The sequence below is a fragment of the Oncorhynchus masou genome, chromosome 27 (genome assembly GCF_036934945.1).
Source record: "Oncorhynchus masou masou isolate Uvic2021 chromosome 27, UVic_Omas_1.1, whole genome shotgun sequence".
Taxonomy (NCBI): domain Eukaryota; kingdom Metazoa; phylum Chordata; class Actinopteri; order Salmoniformes; family Salmonidae; genus Oncorhynchus; species Oncorhynchus masou.
In genome coordinates this window covers 42093203-42112523 of record NC_088238.1, presented here as the reverse complement: position 1 = coordinate 42112523, position 19321 = coordinate 42093203, and the positions used below count along the sequence as shown (strand labels likewise).

The 19321-nt window shown below is 44.8% G+C and overlaps 1 protein-coding gene across 1 annotated transcript; it reads right to left on the bottom strand.

The window, feature by feature from the left end:
* Positions 1-152: 152 nt before the first annotated feature.
* Positions 153-16622, bottom strand: LOC135515355 (ras and Rab interactor 2-like). The gene is made up of 12 exons (XM_064939029.1): positions 16491-16622; positions 15866-15980; positions 15484-15556; positions 15224-15315; positions 14732-14943; positions 14113-14427; positions 13586-13896; positions 13126-13349; positions 11468-11779; positions 11164-11295; positions 10416-10591; positions 153-1892 (listed from the first exon to the last, which is right to left on the bottom strand). Exons 1-12 carry the CDS (start codon positions 16620-16622, stop codon positions 1569-1571), a joined length of 2418 nt encoding a protein of 805 aa, XP_064795101.1. The 3' UTR covers positions 153-1568.
* Between the last annotated feature and the right edge of the window lie 2699 nt (positions 16623-19321).

The window sequence follows — 19321 nt, the reverse complement described above, 5'->3', positions numbered from 1 at the left end:
AATCTGTCTGCTATATAAGAATAGTAATTAGCTGTCTCCCAGTTCGGACTTGTAACATTCCCTCTGCATTATAACTTCATCATGATATTACGGTACATATTTTAGGCAGCAAACACTGATAAACAAAGAATACATCATGTAACAGCACTATGAACAGATATTGCAATTTTATTGCGATTTTGTAACTCTGGACAAAATACAGCAATGTGTTATACATGAAAAGAAAGTGAATGCCATAATGTTGCATTTTTCAACACAACCAACACATGCATCACATACGAAACCTGCAGGTTCTTTACATAAAATGAAAACGGCATGCAATAGTCTTCAGAGAATGTGTCATTGTTTGTCTTTAAATTAACCGTCATCCAATGGAAACTTTCATTAAGTAAAATATTTCACTTTCATAAACAAACTTGTGATTCATATTAAATATAACTATTCCACATTTTTAAACAATTGTTGTAATAATACATTATCATAAGTTGTTTTTTGAAAATAACATTGAGTTGAACAGTCAGTTGACAAAGATGACCTGCAGCGGGAGGAGTCACCATGGTGACTTTACATTCAACCAATCACCATGAGGTATTACATGGTCCCATTTTCATTGGCCGTTGTCACAGATTGTCTTTTCTCTGAGAAGCTCCTTTTTTCATGGAATGTTACAGCAGTTTTATAGAAAGAGTAATTGACAGTAAAACAGAAAAAAAGGTATTATTCTGACAAATATGTCCCTTTCTTATCGTAAAGTGAAATTAATTTGGCAAAACAAGGAAATATTGTGCCATTTAACAAAAGTCCCCATACATGTTGTCTACTTGTAAAGTTTAGAATATTTCCCCCCACCCTGTCAACTGTCGACAATATGTGACGAGAGATGGCAGCGTCAACATCAACAGTACCTCAGACCCAGAATCACAAAATGGCTTCATGGCGTTTGCTTGTATTGGCTCTTATTTACTCCTATATCCATAACACTGTAAATAAGTCAAAAGAACCACGTCCATCTTACGTTAAAGTAAAGATTATCCTTTAAGCTTCACACATTCCTATGTGTATGACTTTACTTTCTTAACTTTGGTATTGAGGTTTGGTCTTGCAAAAAATATTTATGTTGCTTGTACAGTAGCAATACTCCCAAAGGACATACTGGTAGCTAGTGGTTTAGCCCCCCACCCCAACCCTCGATAACAGGGTTCTGAACATAGACATAGAATTCATTCTAATTCTATGGTTTCAACCAGCGAGCAGCAGACTGATGCACAGAAGTGATGTGAATAATGGACTACCAACCTCCCCTTTATCTAAGGCTGTATCAAGTGACACCATATTCCCAATACAGTGCACTACTTTCAACAAACATGTAGTGCAGTGCGCTACCTTTAAACCTCCACTATGGAATAGGGTGCCATTTGAGACTAGCCCCTTAGTCTTTAGTGTGGGCTGTAGTTATGACAACACGTCCAAGACACAACACAGCTTTTTTAATCAATCAACCAATCGAAAAACGCTGAGATCCGAGAAGTACCCTTCCCTCTCTTCCTCTTCCTCTCTCCTTCCCTCAATCACTCCTCACACATCGACTCCCCCAGGTCCACAGCGCCCCCTCTGGTCAGCCGCCGCATCTTGCTGAAGTCGTGGTCCGTGCGGAGGTAGGAGAGAGAGGGGCCTCCCTCGCTGTGGCTGGCCAGGTCCTTAGGCTGTGCCTGGGTGGGAAGGGTCCTCATCTCCCCCCCGGACCTCCAGTAGAGGGTGTAGTCCTGGGGCTCGGAGACGGCGAAGGTGGAGGCACAGAGCTGGGCCAGGGCCTCGCTGCTTTCGCCGGCTCTCCACTGCAGCGTCCGCACAGCACTGCGCTCGCCGTCCTGGAACAGTACCCGAACGCACCTCTAAACACACACACACACACACACATACACAGAGAGAAACACACACAGGCAGAAACACACACACGTAGAAGCAGACACACACATACATAAGAGCACCCCCCCCCCCACACACACACAGACACAAAAACCCGCACAAACACAAAATAAGTTACAAGATGTATCATCTTATTAACTCACATAAGCAGCCTTTATAACACAGCCCTCCGAGACCACACAAAGCTCAGAGAGGTTCAAAATAACAGATCATTTTCCATTCATTTGAACCAAGCTAACATGTTCAATACTCAACACAGTACATAATACACACAGGCTCAATAGGCTACTGTTCATTAACACAGCTTTACATACTGTAGGCTATATACCATAAATTCTCATTCCTCAAAATAAATCTATACCAACCACTCTCAAATAGCTTAGAGTGCATACAGCCTTCACTGTTTATTCAACAGTATTCATAGACATGTATAGTCTTCATATTCTAACAAATTCTCTACTTTTATATCTTTACGTTAAAACACACCCACTTTAAAACGCACAAACTGTAAACATACATTTAACCAGCTCCATTAATTCATACAGTCCCTTCATCTTGACAAAAATAATCCATACACTTACACATAAACACATATACATGAATGTACAATAATATACATCTCCACTAAATGTGAACACAGCATACCATTATACACATAACACTGTCTGAATGTTCAATACTGTTCAATAATGTATTACATAATTGGAGAACCACCTACAGTACCAGCGCCATATAGCACACACACACACACACACACATGATACAGCCCCAGCAAAAAAGTTTCCCATTACCCACTATTATAACCACGTCATTAAACAACATTAAAAAGCAGCAACTTACAGAGTCACTGAGCTCCTCGCTGTCCGTGTGCATATTGTGTTTGCTCGCTTCAGTGGATTGCTGCTGCTCAGTAAATTTCGTGTTATCTGACCGCCCACTTCTTCATAGCACTTAGCTAGCTCACTGATCTCCCTCAGTGCCAGTACTGCAAATCTGTTGGCGGGTGTGCGTGTGTGTTATAGCTATTTGAATAGAGTGAGCAGCCCAAGTGACTGAATAGCTAACCACAGTATTTGTACCATTTCATATGGTGAATGGTGGTCATCATTTGTGGACGCTTCAAATACTAGGAGAATGGTGTGTCTGTGTGTGTGTTAGAACTAGCAGCTATTTGAAGGGAGTGAGTATACTACACGTCACTAATCAGCTATCCACTGTACTATGTTAACTGGTGAATGGTGGTCAGAATTTGGGGAATAACAAGCACGAGGAGGGTGCGCCTGTCTGGAGTGCTAGATGGGCGGGGTTTGTTCTTTTGGGACTATTCCATTGGTTCCATTGCACCAGGCATCACAATCCAGCACAGCTAAAGTATTTGAAGGAAAATGAATGCTATTTGAACCCAGGTCTGGGTGACCAGAGGCAGAGCGGACATGCTGACTCTCCCAAGGGGAGAGTCTATTATTCACATCTGTGCATTGAAAAAATGTCTTGGTGTCACAGTAGGTCCACTTTCTCTTTGTCTGATAAGCTGGACAAGGTTAATCAAAGTGCCCCTTTCTCCCCGTATGCCATCCACAGCCTCGGATGGCATATGGGAGGTGCGTAGGGTGAGATCTGTAATCATACAGATCTCATCCCCAGGATCCAAATCCAGTTGCTTCCCCACCTCCTCCAGTAACTCTGCCTGGTAGCCCATCAATACAGAGGTCATGTTGGGTACTCTGATTGATAGGGTTGAGGTTTTGTACGTTTGTGGAAAATACAGACAGAAAAGTGCTCCGTTGTTACAAAGAGGGAAGTACTAGTATAGTGCCAGTAGCACGCCATGTGGGGTGGAGGTAATCAGCCAGTGACGGCTCCACCATGGGAGTGTTGCAAAATCCGGATTCCTCCATATTGTGCATGCTAGGGGAGTCCCTAGCCAGGATCTTGCTGTTAAGGGGCTCGTCCCATAAGCTCCTAGCCTCCCTGAGGCAAACTGGGACCGCAGGAAGCAGTTGCTTAACGGGGGACATGCAGGATGGGAGTCTTTCCCCATCATACAGGTCCTTTCTGGAGTCCTGGCCCCCTGCTGAGGAGCCTAAACTCCAAGTGAGGGAGATTTGCAGCTCTTCCGTCCTGGGGGCAGGGAGACCTAGGGACTTGAGAGGGGAACAACAACAGTGTCTTCAACCTCAATCTCAGTCTCAAAGATGAGGACACGCAAAAGATTTATCCCCGTTGTCATCCCCTAGCTCGCTTTCCCGACACGATATCGTCAGACAGTGAGGGGCTCGCCCCAGCTTACCTCTGTTGTGGGGGGGGGTTGAGCCTCAACCTCGGTTGGTGGCTGCGAGGTGAGGGAGGGGGTAGAGATAGTGTAGCATTTTAGCCTCCTCTTGATACCCACAGCAATTTCAGCAATTTACAATGGCAACAGGACTTGGGGTTGTTGAATACTTCCTGAGCATGCTCCCTTCCGAGGAAATTGATACATAGAAGGTGAAAATAATTTTCTGCAATCATGGAGCCGCAAGCGCAAGAACACGGGGGTTTGAGTGCTTGGCTCAGCTAGCCTTGGGGTGGGGCAGCAGTAGCCATTGTATAGAACAGGGATAGCTGATGACAAGACACCTTTTGTAAAAACAACAAATCAAATAAAATGTATTTGTCACATACACATGGTTAGCAGATGTTAATGCGAGAGTAGCGAAATGCTTGCGCTTCTAGTTCCGACAATGCAGTAATAACCAACGAGTAATCTAACCTAACAATTCCAAAACTACTACCTTACACACACAAGTGTAAAGGGATAAAGAATATGTACATAAGGATATATGAATGAGTGATGGTACAGAACGGCATAGGCAAGATGCAGTAGATGGTATCGAGTACAGTATATACATATGAGATGAGTAATGTAGGGTATGTAAACAAAGTGGCATAGTTTAAAGTGGCTAGTGATACATGTATTACATAAAGATGCGGTAGATTATGTAGGGTACAGTATATACATATACATATGAGATGAGTAATGTAGAGTATGAAAACATTATATTAAGTAGCATTGTTTAAAACTGTTTGTTTTAAATTGTTTTAACTGTTTTGCAGTTTCTCGGTCCCTGCTTTGATGCACCTGTACTGACCTCGCCTTCTGGATGATAGCGGGGTGAACAGGCAGTGGCTCGGGTGGTTGTTGTCCTTGATGATCTTTATGGCCTTCCTGTGACATCGGGTGGTGTAGGTGTCCTGGAGGGCAGGTAATTTGCCCCCGGTGATGCGTTGTGCAGACCTCACTACCCTCACTACTGCCTTACGGTTGTGGGAGGAGCAGTTGCCGTACCAGGCGGTGATACAGCCCGACAGGATGCTCTCGATTGTGCATCTGTAGAACTTTGTGAGTGCTTTTGGTGACAAGCCAAATTTCTTCAGCCTCCTGAGGTTGAAGAGGCGCTGCTGCGCCTTCTTCACGACGCCATCTGTGTGGGTGGACCAATTCAGTTTCTCCGTACCTCAGGAGGCTGAAGAAATTCGGCTTGTCACCAAAAGCACTCACAAACTTCTACAGAGGCACAATCGAGAGCATCCTGGCGGGCTGTATCACCGCCTGGTACGGCAACTGCTCCGCCCTCAACCGTAAGGCTCTCCAGAGGGTAGTGAGGTCTGCACAACGCATCATCGGGGGCAAACTACCTGCCCTCCAGGACACCTACACCACCTGATGTTACAGGAAGGCCATAAAGATCATCAAGGACATCTACCACCCGAGCCACTGCCTGTTCACCCCGCTATCATCCAGAAGGCGAGGTCAGTACAGGTGCATCAAAGCTGGGACCGAGAGACTGAAAAACAGCTTCTATCTCAAGGCCATCAGACTGTTAAACAGCCACCACTAACATTGAGTGGCTGCTGCCTACACACTGACACTGACTCAACTCCAGCCACTTTAATAATGGGAATTGATGGGAAATGTTGTAAATATATCACTAGCCACTTTAAACAATGCTACCTTATATAATGTTACTTACCCTACATTATTCATCTCATATGCATACGTATATACTGTACTCTATATCATCGACTGCATCCTTATGTAATACATGTATCACTAGCCACTTTAACTATGCCACTTTGTTTACATACTCATCTCACATGTATATACTGTACTCGATACCATCTACTGTATCTTGCCTATACTGCTCTGTATCATCACTCATTCATATATCCTTATGTACATATTCTTTATCCCCTTACACTGTGTATAAGACAGTAGATTAGGAATTGTTAGTTAGATTACTTGTTGGTTATTACTGCATTGTCGGAACTAGAAGCACAAGCATTTCGCTACACTCGCATTAACATCTGCTAACCATGTGTATGTGACAAATAAAATTTGATTTGATTTGATTTGATTTAATGTGTAAGCCGAGGAACTTAAAAACTTACTACCCTCTCCACTACTGTCCCATCGATGTGGATAGGGGGGTGCTCCCTCTGCTGTTTCCTGAAGTCCACAATCATCTCCTTTGTTTTGTTGGCGTTGAGTGTCAGGTTATTTTCCTGACACCACACTCCGAGGGCCCTCACCTCCTCCCTGTAGGCCGTCTCGTCATTTTTGGTAATCAAGTCTACCACTGTAGTGTTGTCCGCAAACTTGATTTAGTTAGTGGTGTGCATGGCCACGCAGGCATGGGAGTACAGGAGAGGGCTCAGAACGCACTCTTGTGGGGCCCCAGTGTTGAGGATCAGCGGGGTGGAGATGTTGTTACCTACCCTCACCACCTGGGGGCGGCCCGTCAGGAAGTCCAGTACCCAGTTGCACAGGGCGGGGTCGAGACCCAGGGTCTCGAGCTTGATGACGAGTTTGGAGGGTACTATGGTGTTAAATGCTGAGCTGTAGTCGATGAACAGCATTCTCACATATGTATTCCTCTTGTCCAGATGGGTTAGGGCAGTGTGGTTGAGATTGCATTGTCTGTGGACCTATTTGGGCGGTAAGAAAATTGGAGTGGGTCTAGGGTGTCATATTAAGCCCTGGGCTTTTGATAGGCATAAGCTGGCTAGTAGAAGCTAGCTTATGTCATGCAGTCTCTCTCTCCTCCTGGGATTGAAGGTATTACCGGCATATCACACAAGGGGGCACTAAAAACACAATAAAAACCCATTGGTTCTCTATTATCAGAATGCTAACAAAATTAACACAAACTAATAGCGAAATAACTAAATTCCAACAAGCGACAACAAACGCGATAACGATAACGAACACAAATTGCAACGACAAGTAAATCCAACTCGTAAAGTTATGCAAGCATAGCTTAGTAGTTACCAAATGTGATTTTCAGTGAGTGGACACTTACAAGCGAAAGTTGAATGAGTGAAATTGTGCAAATGAACAAAGTTGTGATGCATGCTTTTCTGAAGGAAGCAGCTTGTGGACACGGAGCAGATGTGAGAAGAAAGGAGGAGAAAAAAACGCTAACAGGAAGCACAGGGGAAAATGGCAACTGTACAGATAACTCATCCAGAGATCTGTGACTTCTGGCAGAAATATATGATAAAATATCTGATGGCAAACATTTAGTAGTGAATTCTATAGAACGCTCTAGATATAGAACACTATGGGCTCACCGGCTCCCTCTTTCTCCCGTTGTGCTGTTTACAAACAAACAAGTGACAGCTCAACTGGACTTTAATGCAGGGAAACTTAAATCCGTTTTACTTCATTTCTACCTGCATGTTAAATGAGGAACAAGAGGAAAAACTCTAGACCACCTTTACTACACACACAGAGACGCGTACAATGCTCTCCCCTGCCCTCCATTTGGCAACTCTGACCATAATTCTATCCTCCGGATTCCTGCTTACAAGCAAAAATTAAAGCAGGAAGCACCAGTAACTAGGTCAATAAAAAAGTGGTCAGATGAAGCACATGCTAAGCTACAGGACTTTTTTGCTAGCATAGACTGGAATATATTTCCCGGGATTCTTCCGATGGCATTGAGGAGTACACCACATCAGTCACTGGCTTCATCAATAAGTGCATCGATGACGTCATCCTCATAGTGACTGTACGTACATACCCCAACCAGAAGCCATGGATTAAAGGCAAAATCCGCACTGAGCTAAAGGGTAGAGCTGACACTTTCAAGGAGCGGGACTCTAACCTGGAAGCTTATAAGAAATCCCTCTATGCCCTCGGATGAACCATCAAACAGGCAAAGAGTCTCAATACAGGACTAAGATTGAATCGTACTACCCCGGCTCCGACACTCGTCAGGCGTGGCAGGGCTTGCAAACTATAACAGACTACAAAAGAAAGCACATTCGAGAGCTGCCCAGTGACACGAGCCTACCAAATGAGCTAAATTACTTCTATGCTCGCTTTGAGGCAAGTAACACTGAAACATGCATAAGAGCACCAGCTGTTCCGGACGACTGTGTGATCACGCTCTCCGCAGCCGATGTGAGTAAGACCTTTAGACAGGTCAACATTCACAAGGCCGCAGGGCAAGACGGATTACCAGGACGTGTACTCCGAGCATGCCCTGATCAACTGGCAAGTGTCTTCATTGACATTTTCAACCTCTCCCTGTCTGAATCTGTAAAATCAACATGTCTCAAGCAGACCACCATAGTCTCTGTGCCCAAGAACACTAAGGTAACCTGCCTAAATGACTACCGACCGTAGCACTCACATCTCTAGCCATGAAGTACTTGCACACAATTTGCACACTGCCCCAACAGATCCACAGATGATGCAATCTCTATTACACTCCATACTGCCCTTTCACACCTGGACAAAAGGAACACCTATGTGAGAATGCTATTCATTGACTACAGCTCAGCGTTTAACACCATAGTGCCCTCAAAGCATCACAACTAAGCTAAGGCCCCAGGGACTAAACACCTCCCTCTGCAACTTGATCCTGGACTTCCTGACGGGCCGCCCCCAGGTGGTAAGGGTTGGTTAACAACACATTTCCCAAGCTGATCCTCAACACAGGGACCCCTCATGGGTGCATGCTCAGTCCCCCCTGTACTCTGTTCACCCATGACTGCACGGCCAGGCACGACTCCAACACCATCATTAAGATTGCCGATGACACAACAGTGGTAGGCCTGATCACCGACAATGATGAGACAGCTTGTAGGGGGACGTCAGAGACGTGACCGTGTATTGCAAGGACAACAACCTCTCCCTCAACACGATCAGGACTAAGGAGATGATTGTGGACTACAGGAAAAGGAGGACCGAGCATGCCACCATTCTCATCGACGGGGCTGTAGTGGAGCAAGTTGAAAGCTTCAAGTCCCTTGGCATCCAAATCACCAACAAACTAACATGGTCCAAGCACACCAAGACAATTGTGAAGAGGGCACAAGAAAACCTACTCCCTCTCAGGAGACTGAAAAGATTTGGTGTGGTTCCTTAGATCCTCAAAAGGTTCTACAGCTGCACCATCGAGAGCATCCTGACGGGTTGCATCACTGCCTGTGTAACAGGGTTATATTGGTGATTCCCCTTGCCACTTTATTGTTAAGCCAATGGGTTTTTGGTTTGAGTTTGTCTTGCCTTCACCTACTCAACATGGCATCTTATTGGCTGGTTTGCGTAGCTTGCTTACGAGGGGGGATGTTCCAGTTAGAATCGTCCCAGTGAACAAGCACCAAACCAGAGGTAAGTTGTTGGTTGCAAAGCACTGTACATCAAAAGTGATTTTTATACTCTCAAGTGATGATTTAAATGTACAATGTATATCAAATTGTTTGTAAATGTTATTCGAACATCACACATAAGATGCAGGGGTTTTTGGAGAATATTTGTTGTGCATTTTGTTGTAAAGAATTCCCGCCAGTACTAGCTAGCAACTTACTGTGTCTGGTGGGGGGTGTTCATATATTTTGTACAGTGCGTGAGTGCAGAGTTGGATGGTGAGACGTGCATTGCATGATGTGCAATTATGTGCCGTTCCTAACAGGTACATTGTTAAAGATATTATATTGTATATTGTATTATTTTGGTAACTCGCCCAGTGAACCCATCATGTAGATTTATTCTGGGCTAGTTACCAAAATAATACAATTACAATATACAATATAATATCTTTAACAATGTTAACTAGCTGTGTAACGTTAGCTACCACTGGAGACTGAGGAGTAGAAAATGTATTCTACTCGAAGCAAAACCTTCCTTATGGTCAGTACTCAACACTATCAATGGAAGCTGATTGTCCTATGTTCGGCAGCATTAACCTTGCGATTCGCCTGAGAGCAGTTCAGTAGGGAGACAGGGACCTAGTCGTGCTGAGGGTAGTGGTCTCTTCCGCAAGGAAGAGAGGCGAGAATTACTAGCGGGCAGACATCCAGGAAATGTGATCCACTGAGACAATCCCATTGTGAGATATCGAAAAAAGTATTTGAAATATAACTGTACATTTCTTTGTGACAACTGCTGATGTGAAAAGGGATTTATAAAATAGCATTGATTGATTGAAATAGTGTCTTACCTGGTTCTGTTGTCTCTCCTGGTGGCTCTTGGCTTCCAGGCTGCGTCTGCGGCCCCACTCCCTCAGCCCATCCTGGGCCTCACGAGTCAGACCTCCTGGGAGGACTTGGTCCCCCTCTGCCTCCGGGCTCTGGATCAGACACAGGCTGGCATAGACGCTGGTCAGGTAGTACCCACCTAGGAGACGGAGTGGGGGCACCGAGCACAGCGAAATGTCAATACAGTGACTTTGAATGCCATCTAAATATCCATTCACCCACATATGTCTTCATTATCCGCCATGTTATTATTTTAAAGGTGGAGGGGTGTATGAGAGAAAGGGTTGTAGTGGGTAAGGTCCATAGTGGTACCCTCTCCTTTGGGGTAGAAGTAAGGTGTGTGGCAACACCTTATTTTAATGGTCTGTAAAAAAAACATTTATTAATCATAACTCCCACATTTATAAACCATTTACTAATTACAGTAAAGCATTTTTACAAATGCTAAAGTGAGTCCTATTTAACCTTAACCCTTACCTAACCTTAAACGTAAATGGTGTGCAATCTTTTTGTCAATGCCTTATGAATGGTTCATAATGAGGCGTTAAAATAAAGTGTAACCAGGTGTGTATTGTGGGGTGTAGTGTATAAAAGGGTGGAGTAAGTGTGTAGTCTGTTCCATCTCCCCTAGGTGTGTAGTTACAGATATAGGTGGATTAAAGGTGGACAAGGTGTAGGCTATAAAGGGTGTATTTGGGGTGTAGTGCGTACCCTCCCCAGTGAGCCAGGAGGGCTCCAGCAGCTCCATCATGTACTCCACCTCCAGTAGGATCTGAGGTGTGTTACACATCACTATCACATAGGACAGCGCCGGTAGGAAGTCCGTCGAGCTCACTTCCTGTCCTGGGAGCATGAATAGGATGGCAAGACAGCTTTAACAGTTAATTGATTGATTATGACAGTGGATAACAGCTCCATCAATTGTGCTATTAAAATGTTTATATTTATAATAGATAATGAATCGCTTTAGCTACTTTATATTAAATTAAATCAAGCAAAGTGAAGGCCCACTCACCACCGTCGTGGAGGGCCCCCATGGCTTTCTGGACCGCCTTGCACATCTGCAGAAGCAGCAGCATCTTGTCTATGGGCGAGTGTGTGCGCTGCATGAGAGCCAGCTTCTGCCTCACCCTCTCCACGCCACGGGTGTCGGGCACGCCCACAAGCACCCCAAGGTGCTCCATCGCCCCCTCTTGGCAGTCCAGGAGACTGCAGGCCAGGCGCTGGGTGGAGCCATCCTGTCTGTGGAGGGAGAGGAGGGCCTGGCCAAGCAGCACCCTCAGAGGCTTCAGCACACAGCCAAACATGGCCTTCTCCAGGGCTAAGTCTGCATGGGGGAAAACAGAGACACACGTCGGTAGGCACGCACACACAGACGCACACACACACACACACACACACACACACACACACACACACACACACACACACACACACACACACACACACACACACAGACGCACAGACGCACACACACACACACAGACGCATGCATGAGCATGCACAAATAAAAACAAATGCAAGTGCACATAGACGCACACACACACACACACTAGCAGTTAAAGATTGAGGAAACACATTGTATAAAGTTACACTTTATTTCTGAGCACAAACTCTTTTCTCAAAAATCTCAAAGTACCAGTTATATATACACATACCCCTACACACACCAACCACTTTACAGAGGAAATTATTCTTCATTACTGAGGGACTGGGGGAAGTAGCGGTATACAGGCTTGCCAGACCAGGCTGACATTGTCCAACACACATAATGCTAACCTCAGGTCTACATCAATACCCAGCCCCCGTCTTCCCTCGATCTCTTCCTCTTTTCCTCTGTCTCCCTCCCTTTCTCTCTTTCTACCTTTCTGTTCCTCTCCCTCTCGCTCCCTCCCGAGCCACTGAGAATCGTGCTGCTCTTCAAGTGCGCGTGGGACTGTGATATCTTTTCATGATAAACGATGAGCGAGGAAAAAAATGCAAATGCCTCCACCAACGCAATGTATGTGTGTGTGTGTGTGTGTGTGTGTGTGTGTGTGTGTGTGTGTGTGTGTGTGTGTGTGTGTGTCTGCGCAAATCGTAGCAACGGTGAACTAAAATCAGCAGAGTCTGCTCCACTCTCTCCAAAAGCCTCAACACTCACTGCTCAACCAGGCAACAGTGTATCACACACATACACCAACCATAGTCCCCCCCCCTGAAATCTCAATGAACGTATGCCCTATATCTCCTATCCAGCAACGTACTTTTTGGCTGGCTCAATGTGATAGATGGGTTTCTCTGGCGTGGCTAGCAAAGCTTTTAAAATCCTAGTGACAATATGAACTCCACTGGATGAAGAGCTACCCCTACGCACTAGCATTGTGGTGATAATACCGTTTCACTCAAATCCTCTGTGGACAGTCTACTCCCCGTCTCATCTAAAAGCTAGCCTGTTGTTCCCGCAGACAGAATTATCTCTCTGCCACCGTCTCCTCTGTGTAATGGTGGGTTTTACTGTGCGTTATTATGTATCCTGCAAATCCAATGGACAGTATCTCATTGACATGCTGCTCACATCTAATAACATTTGTGTTCTCGTCATCTATTATGTGACACCTCTGTACCGCTCTCAATCCCATGATTACCAAAGTAGTGGTTGGAACTTGAGACAACTAAAGTTGAAAAAGGTACCCTTCTCATTGTCAGGCACCAGGGTCTCTAGGGGGGGTGATAGCTCTCCGCTGTCCAGCAGGAAGCAATTGGCCTGGGACAGGAAGCGCCGCAGTCTCTGGAGCACCCCCACGGAGGTTGTCGATGAGAAAGACGATGATGAGGATGCAGCCTGCGCCAGGACCTCTCTCAGCTCCTCTCTCTGTCTCTGGATGAACTCCTGGACCAGGGAACCAAACGCAGACCTCCAGAGAGAGAGAGAGTTTATACCAAAAACATTATGATGCATTTACACAAGGGTACACAATTCCACAGCGGTCCTATCGACCAATATCACTGAATTTTCTGAAACGTTTACAATGCGACTTAAATTAATGTAAATAAATAGACCATTTGAGTGCTCAAAGGCTCTAATATGGCGTCCAGACAATGTAAAAGTTGTCCAAAGTCCCTCTCTATGTTTATATATGGCTCTGCCAACCTCCGGTCCCTGGACAGCTCCTCCACCAGCCTGGCGAGCCTCTTCTCTGGAGCGAAGAAACACACAAACGCCGCACTCATCCTGTGGAGGCCTCCGTGGCCCCCCCGTGAGCGCACCATTGGCGGGCGGTGCTGAGGGTTGTGGTTTGGTTGTTTAAAGAACTGGTCCTCTGGTTCTGGTTCCTCTTCCTCCAGGCTGCTGAATGAGCTGCTGCTGTCCAGTTCGGCCAGAGAGGGGGCCGGGCGGCCCTCCAAGGCTAGGCACGCCACCTCGATGCTAGGCTCCTCTGGAGCAGGAAGGTCCTCCTCTACCTCCACCACTTGTTCTGTTGGAGCCTGGGGAGAGATGGCGTCAAGGTCATATCTTCATTCGATGCATCGATTTGTCAGTGTGACGAGTGTGTGAGGAGTGTGTAAGTTTGTGTCAATAAAGGAGAAAAAGAGAGTGACACGAAAGAAAAGAGATAAAGGAAGACAGAGGAATATGGAAAGAGAAGAGGCAGAGAGAGACATATCTCATAAAGTTACCTTTACCGGTGGCGGTACATTTATTGGCACGAGATCCTCATCCTCTGCCGACGTGGGGGACAGTGCAGGGGTCCTCCTCAGGACGCCAGCCCCAGGATGGATCTTCCTGTGTGGGTTGGGACTGGGCTGGAGGGGGGTGGGCTGGAGCCTCTCCTGGTCCTGGGGGTCTTCTGGGACTGAGGAAGGAAACGACCCAGCCCCCCCACCACCAGACAGAGTCATGGAGCTCTCGGTGGAGACACGGACCCTCATACTGCGTTTGAAGCGGTGGCGTTTGTGTGACGCCACCTGGGTTGGCTGCTGTTGCTGCTGCTGCTGGGGGGGGAAGGGGGGAGGAGGAGGATCGAAGTTAGACATAACCACTGATTCAGGATCATATATTTTTTCACCCTCCTAACGGTTATGGTTAGGATTGGTGGTAGGGGTAAACTGTTCCTAGATCTGTGGTTAAAGGTAGACTTTGCAAGATGACACCATCCTAAACAATGGGATGGCTGACTTGCCACTTACAGCCATTTTGTTGTCTATGAGTTTGAACTTCGAGCTGGAAGAAGGCAAGTAAACTGATTCAGAGTCAGAAATCATTTTCACCCCCCCAATGGTTATGGTTTGGAATTACCTCCACCTGTAGGAAGAGTGGGTTGATGAAGCAGAGAGACTCCTGTCTTCCGCAGGACAGCAGGTAACACAGGTCCTGGGACAGACCTGCCTTGACCTGGGTGGCACTGATGGGTGGAGCCTTGGTGGTGCTGGGTGGGGCCTTAATGATGGTGGGTGGAGCCTGCCGGTCCCCTGGTCCATTCTGGGTGTCAGACAGGGGGCACCAGAACTCTGTTGGGATGTGAGGAAAAAAAGAAGTAGAAAGACAATGCAGTCTGGTTCAGATTCTGGTACTGAACGTTTCCATAGTTTCCATGTCAGTGATTAACGCCATAAAGAGATTGATATTGAAGTGCTTTGAAGACCATATCCTACTGTGATGGACATTTAGACCCAGTCCAGAAAACAAGGCCTAGACACTTGTGTAGATCTGAATGAATTAGATTGGTATACGTTTCATCCACAGTTTCAATGTAATGCTACGCTATAGATCCGTTGAATGAATCCCTACCTAATCCCATATGAGAGATGGCCTCCAGCTTTCTGTGGGAAGAGGCCTGAGCAATGGCTTCTGGGAGCTCCAAAGGGAAAGGCAGCACATCTCTGGAGACAACACACACACATAGTTATTTCAGATCAAATGATATGGTGGTTCCCAAGACATAGTGTGCTGGAACATGTGGGTGCCCTGTTTTGTAATGGGAGTGACATTACAGAGTCTTTTTAGTCAGTCGGTGACAGGTACATGGGTGCAAAGGTCGTGCTAATCACCTGCTGATGCAGTAGAAGGCCACCAATCGGCAGAGGTCTGGGAAGCTGAGGGCGGAGCTCTCCAGGGCGAAGGCTAGTGATAGGACAGAGAGTTTAAAACTAATCACAGCCTTGTAACATTTTGCAGCCTTCTTCATTGTTCACGTGTTTCATTGTTAGTTTAGGAGGAGTGTTTCTTAACTCCAGTCCTCGAGTACCCTCAACATTACACATGTTTACTGTAGCCCCGGACAAGCACACCTGATTCAACTAATCATCAAGCCCTTGATGAGTTGAATCAGGAGCGTTTGTCCTGGGCTAAAATCAAAACGTGTGCTGTTGGAAGTACTTCAGGACCGGAGTTTAGTGTGTGTGTTGACTTTGATGTGCACATGGTACTCACTTGAGTCCTCCTCACATATGAGACACTCCTTGATGGAGGACGCTGCCCTGTCAGCTGTCACTCGGACACACAACATCTTCCTCTGGCTGGAGCTGCATTTACGCACCAGGAACGTCTACAGGGGCCATCCATAAACATTTGCAAAGAGAACAATAATTATGTACCTAATCAAAATGCCTTTATTTGTATGGCATGTTCAATGGAAAAATCTTTGTTTCCATTGAACATGCCTTACAAATAAATGCATTTTAAGTAATTACATGAAGAGTGCCTTGGGCCTCCTTTCTTTTTGATGACCAATTTATGCTTTTTTACCAATGAGAACCTTCTGTTTCCAAAGACCTACTATTGTGTACATTAGCAGGGCTTCCCTTCCTCCCTTTTTACTACACATAATGACATAATGTTGTAAATGTTCGATAAGTGCTGTCAATAGTAAGTAAGTAACAGTAAGTCATGGCTGAAGTTGGATTTCATGAGGGTGCTTTGTGAACTGTACAGTAAGTTCCTGAGTATCTTGTATACTACTCCATTGGAAAGCTGTACTAAATTGAACAGATGCGGTTCACCTGAGAGTGAGGGATAGTTCATTAATTGATGGAATGATCTGATTGGCTCTCCTCACCCCGACAGGTTCTCTGAGCAAGATGTAGAGGGCGGAGTCAGCGTTGATTGACAGCTGCAGCCAGATAGGGTGTGTGTGGAGGAGGCGGTCCAACACACTGAAACTCCTCTGGGAGCCCAGGTCCCCCTGCATCTAAATAGAACACAGGAAGGGTTTTATGTATCTCTCTTGTTTTCCCCTCTCTCTCTCTCAAAACTGCAGGGTGGATGTCACAGTGGTGACATTGTGTGGGCTGCCGAAGAGCATTGCGAGCGTAGCAGCAGATGGTTGCCTTGGTTACCGAGGCCTACACATCCTACCAGGCATTCCCGCTCAGTAACAGCACCCCTCTCTTCCAACACGCGGAGATAGACACACACACACACAAGCGCACACAAACACAACAAACCCCTCCAGGAGTGCATGGAAGCTACTGACAAGGTGAAGAGTCTTTGGTATATTTCTAGAAAGTACCGTGACTTTCCACTGTTGCAAGTGTATTTATACCCTTTGTTTTATTGGCAATTCCTCTCTACTGGTAAACACAACATCCTCATCCCTCGCATCCCAGAGAAAGGTGAGATGTAGTTCTGAACAGGAAGGAGCCTTTTGTTATTGTTTTCTTTCATGACTTGATGATGATAACATTAGTCATTATAGGAGTCAGCCACGTAGGAGAAATCACTTAGAAACAAGGAGGATAACACGTTCATGTTGTCTAATTACTACATCGCAGCAGATTTAACACTTCAAAACCCTTCTCGTCATTTTCTGTGTGAGAGAAAATATTTTCCAGTACGAATAAGTCTCATAATGCAATATACACCACTATCAGCCGGAGTCATAATTGAGAAAACTCTCAGTCTCTATATTATCATTCAATCTGAAGGGCTCAATTCCCTGGTCTTTACAAACTGATTTAACATGGTAATATAGTAACACAAGTGACACACATCCTGTGTCCTCTATGACTAACATAAACAACCTCCCACCTCAAGTGAGTGTGAAGGGCAGTGTAGGGGTCAACCATACCACCCAAAGCAAGGCCCGACACACACACACACACACACATACACACACAACGCCAAAGGCGAGAGAAAAACCATGCTGGTTACTTCCAGGTCCCAGTTACATAAAACACAACACGGCCCCCCGCCCCTCCACACACACACGTAATGGCCAGAGAGGGAGAGAGGGAGTAAGGGAAGAGAGAAAGAGAGAAAGATGGAGAGGCTCATATGCAATATCCTAAATCTATGAGTAGGATGTAATTGATTTGTGTTGTTTGTCATGTATTCTTACAGACTTTAAAAGGTAAACATGTATTATGGTTTTAAAAGAAAAATCCACTCAAAAACTATATATATATATATATATATATATATATATTTTTTTTTTTGATTAGTCCACTTAATATATTCCAAAAATGTTTTGCATGCCAGCCTTCAAGTGAGGTGGCACACAATTGGCCCATCATATGATGCAAAGTACATCATCATGATGATGTGGCAAGTGACACTTTGCTCCTTGAAAATCCTACATCTTGAAAATCCTACATCTTGAAAATCCTACATCTTGAAAATCCTATTTCTTGAAAATCCTACATCTTGAAAATCCTATTTCTTGAAAATCCTACATCTTGAAAATCCTATTTCTTGAAAATCCTACATCTTGAAAATCCTATTTCTTGAAAATCCTACATCTTGAAAATCCTATTTCTTGAAAATCCTACATCTTGAAAATCCTATTTCTTGAAAATCCTACATCTTGAAAATCCTATTTCTTGAAAATCCTACATCTTGAAAATCCTATTTCTTGAAAACTTGACTGCTGACAGGCAAAACATTTTGGGACTGTATAAAAAAATAGCTAAATATATATTTTTCCTTTAATAGGTCAACTACCGCCTCCCAAGCGGTGCAGCGGTCTAAGGCACTGCATCGCAATGCTTGAGGCATCATTACAAAGCGAGTGAGGCTTGGCTGGGTTGTGTTTCGGGGAACGCATGGCTCTCGACCATCGCCTCTCCCGAGTCTGTATGGGAGTTGCAGCGATAGGACAAGCCTAACTACACTTGGATATGACGAAATTGGGGAGAAAAAGGGGTCAAATAAATAAATAAATAAATAATAATAATAAATAAAATACAAAAATATAAATGAATAAGGAAACTGCCCTTGAAAAACACATTTTCGCATCGATATGAGTCAGAAACATTTATTCTAGTGTCAAAATGTATTACAAAGTGTAATTAGGATAATTTTGTCCAAAACTGTGGTAACTATTGAGGCTACCTACTACTTATTAAACAACGTAAATTAGCTAAATGTATTTAGAAAAGAGACATATAAACCCATAATATATTTATCTGGTACTGTTAATCCCAATTTTAAATGTTCCCTAACTCCGCCTCCAACTGACAGAGCAGCAATTTAACATTCTCTTCAGATGAAAGAGAAGAACAGCTGTCAGCGCCAAAAATCTTTCTCATGGATAATGGCATGTTATTTAATTATATAATCATAACATTTATTTAAAATGTGTTTTTCCTATGGCGGTTGACCGGGGGACAAGGTATTTTCCTTAACTGCCTACAAGCAAGAGTTTTCACTGAGCTAGCTAACACAGCTAGTTAGCTAGCTAGCTCCTTTAGCTAGCCACCACAATATACAGAGTGACTGAACAAGGTAAAAATTATTTTGGATATTAAAGCTCTGAGTTAATATGTCATGTATGTGTTAGATATACAGTTGAAGTCGGAAGTTTACATACACTTAGGTTGGAGTCATTAAAACTCGTTTTTCAACCACTCCACAAATTTCTTATCAAAAAACTATAGTTTTGGCAAGTCG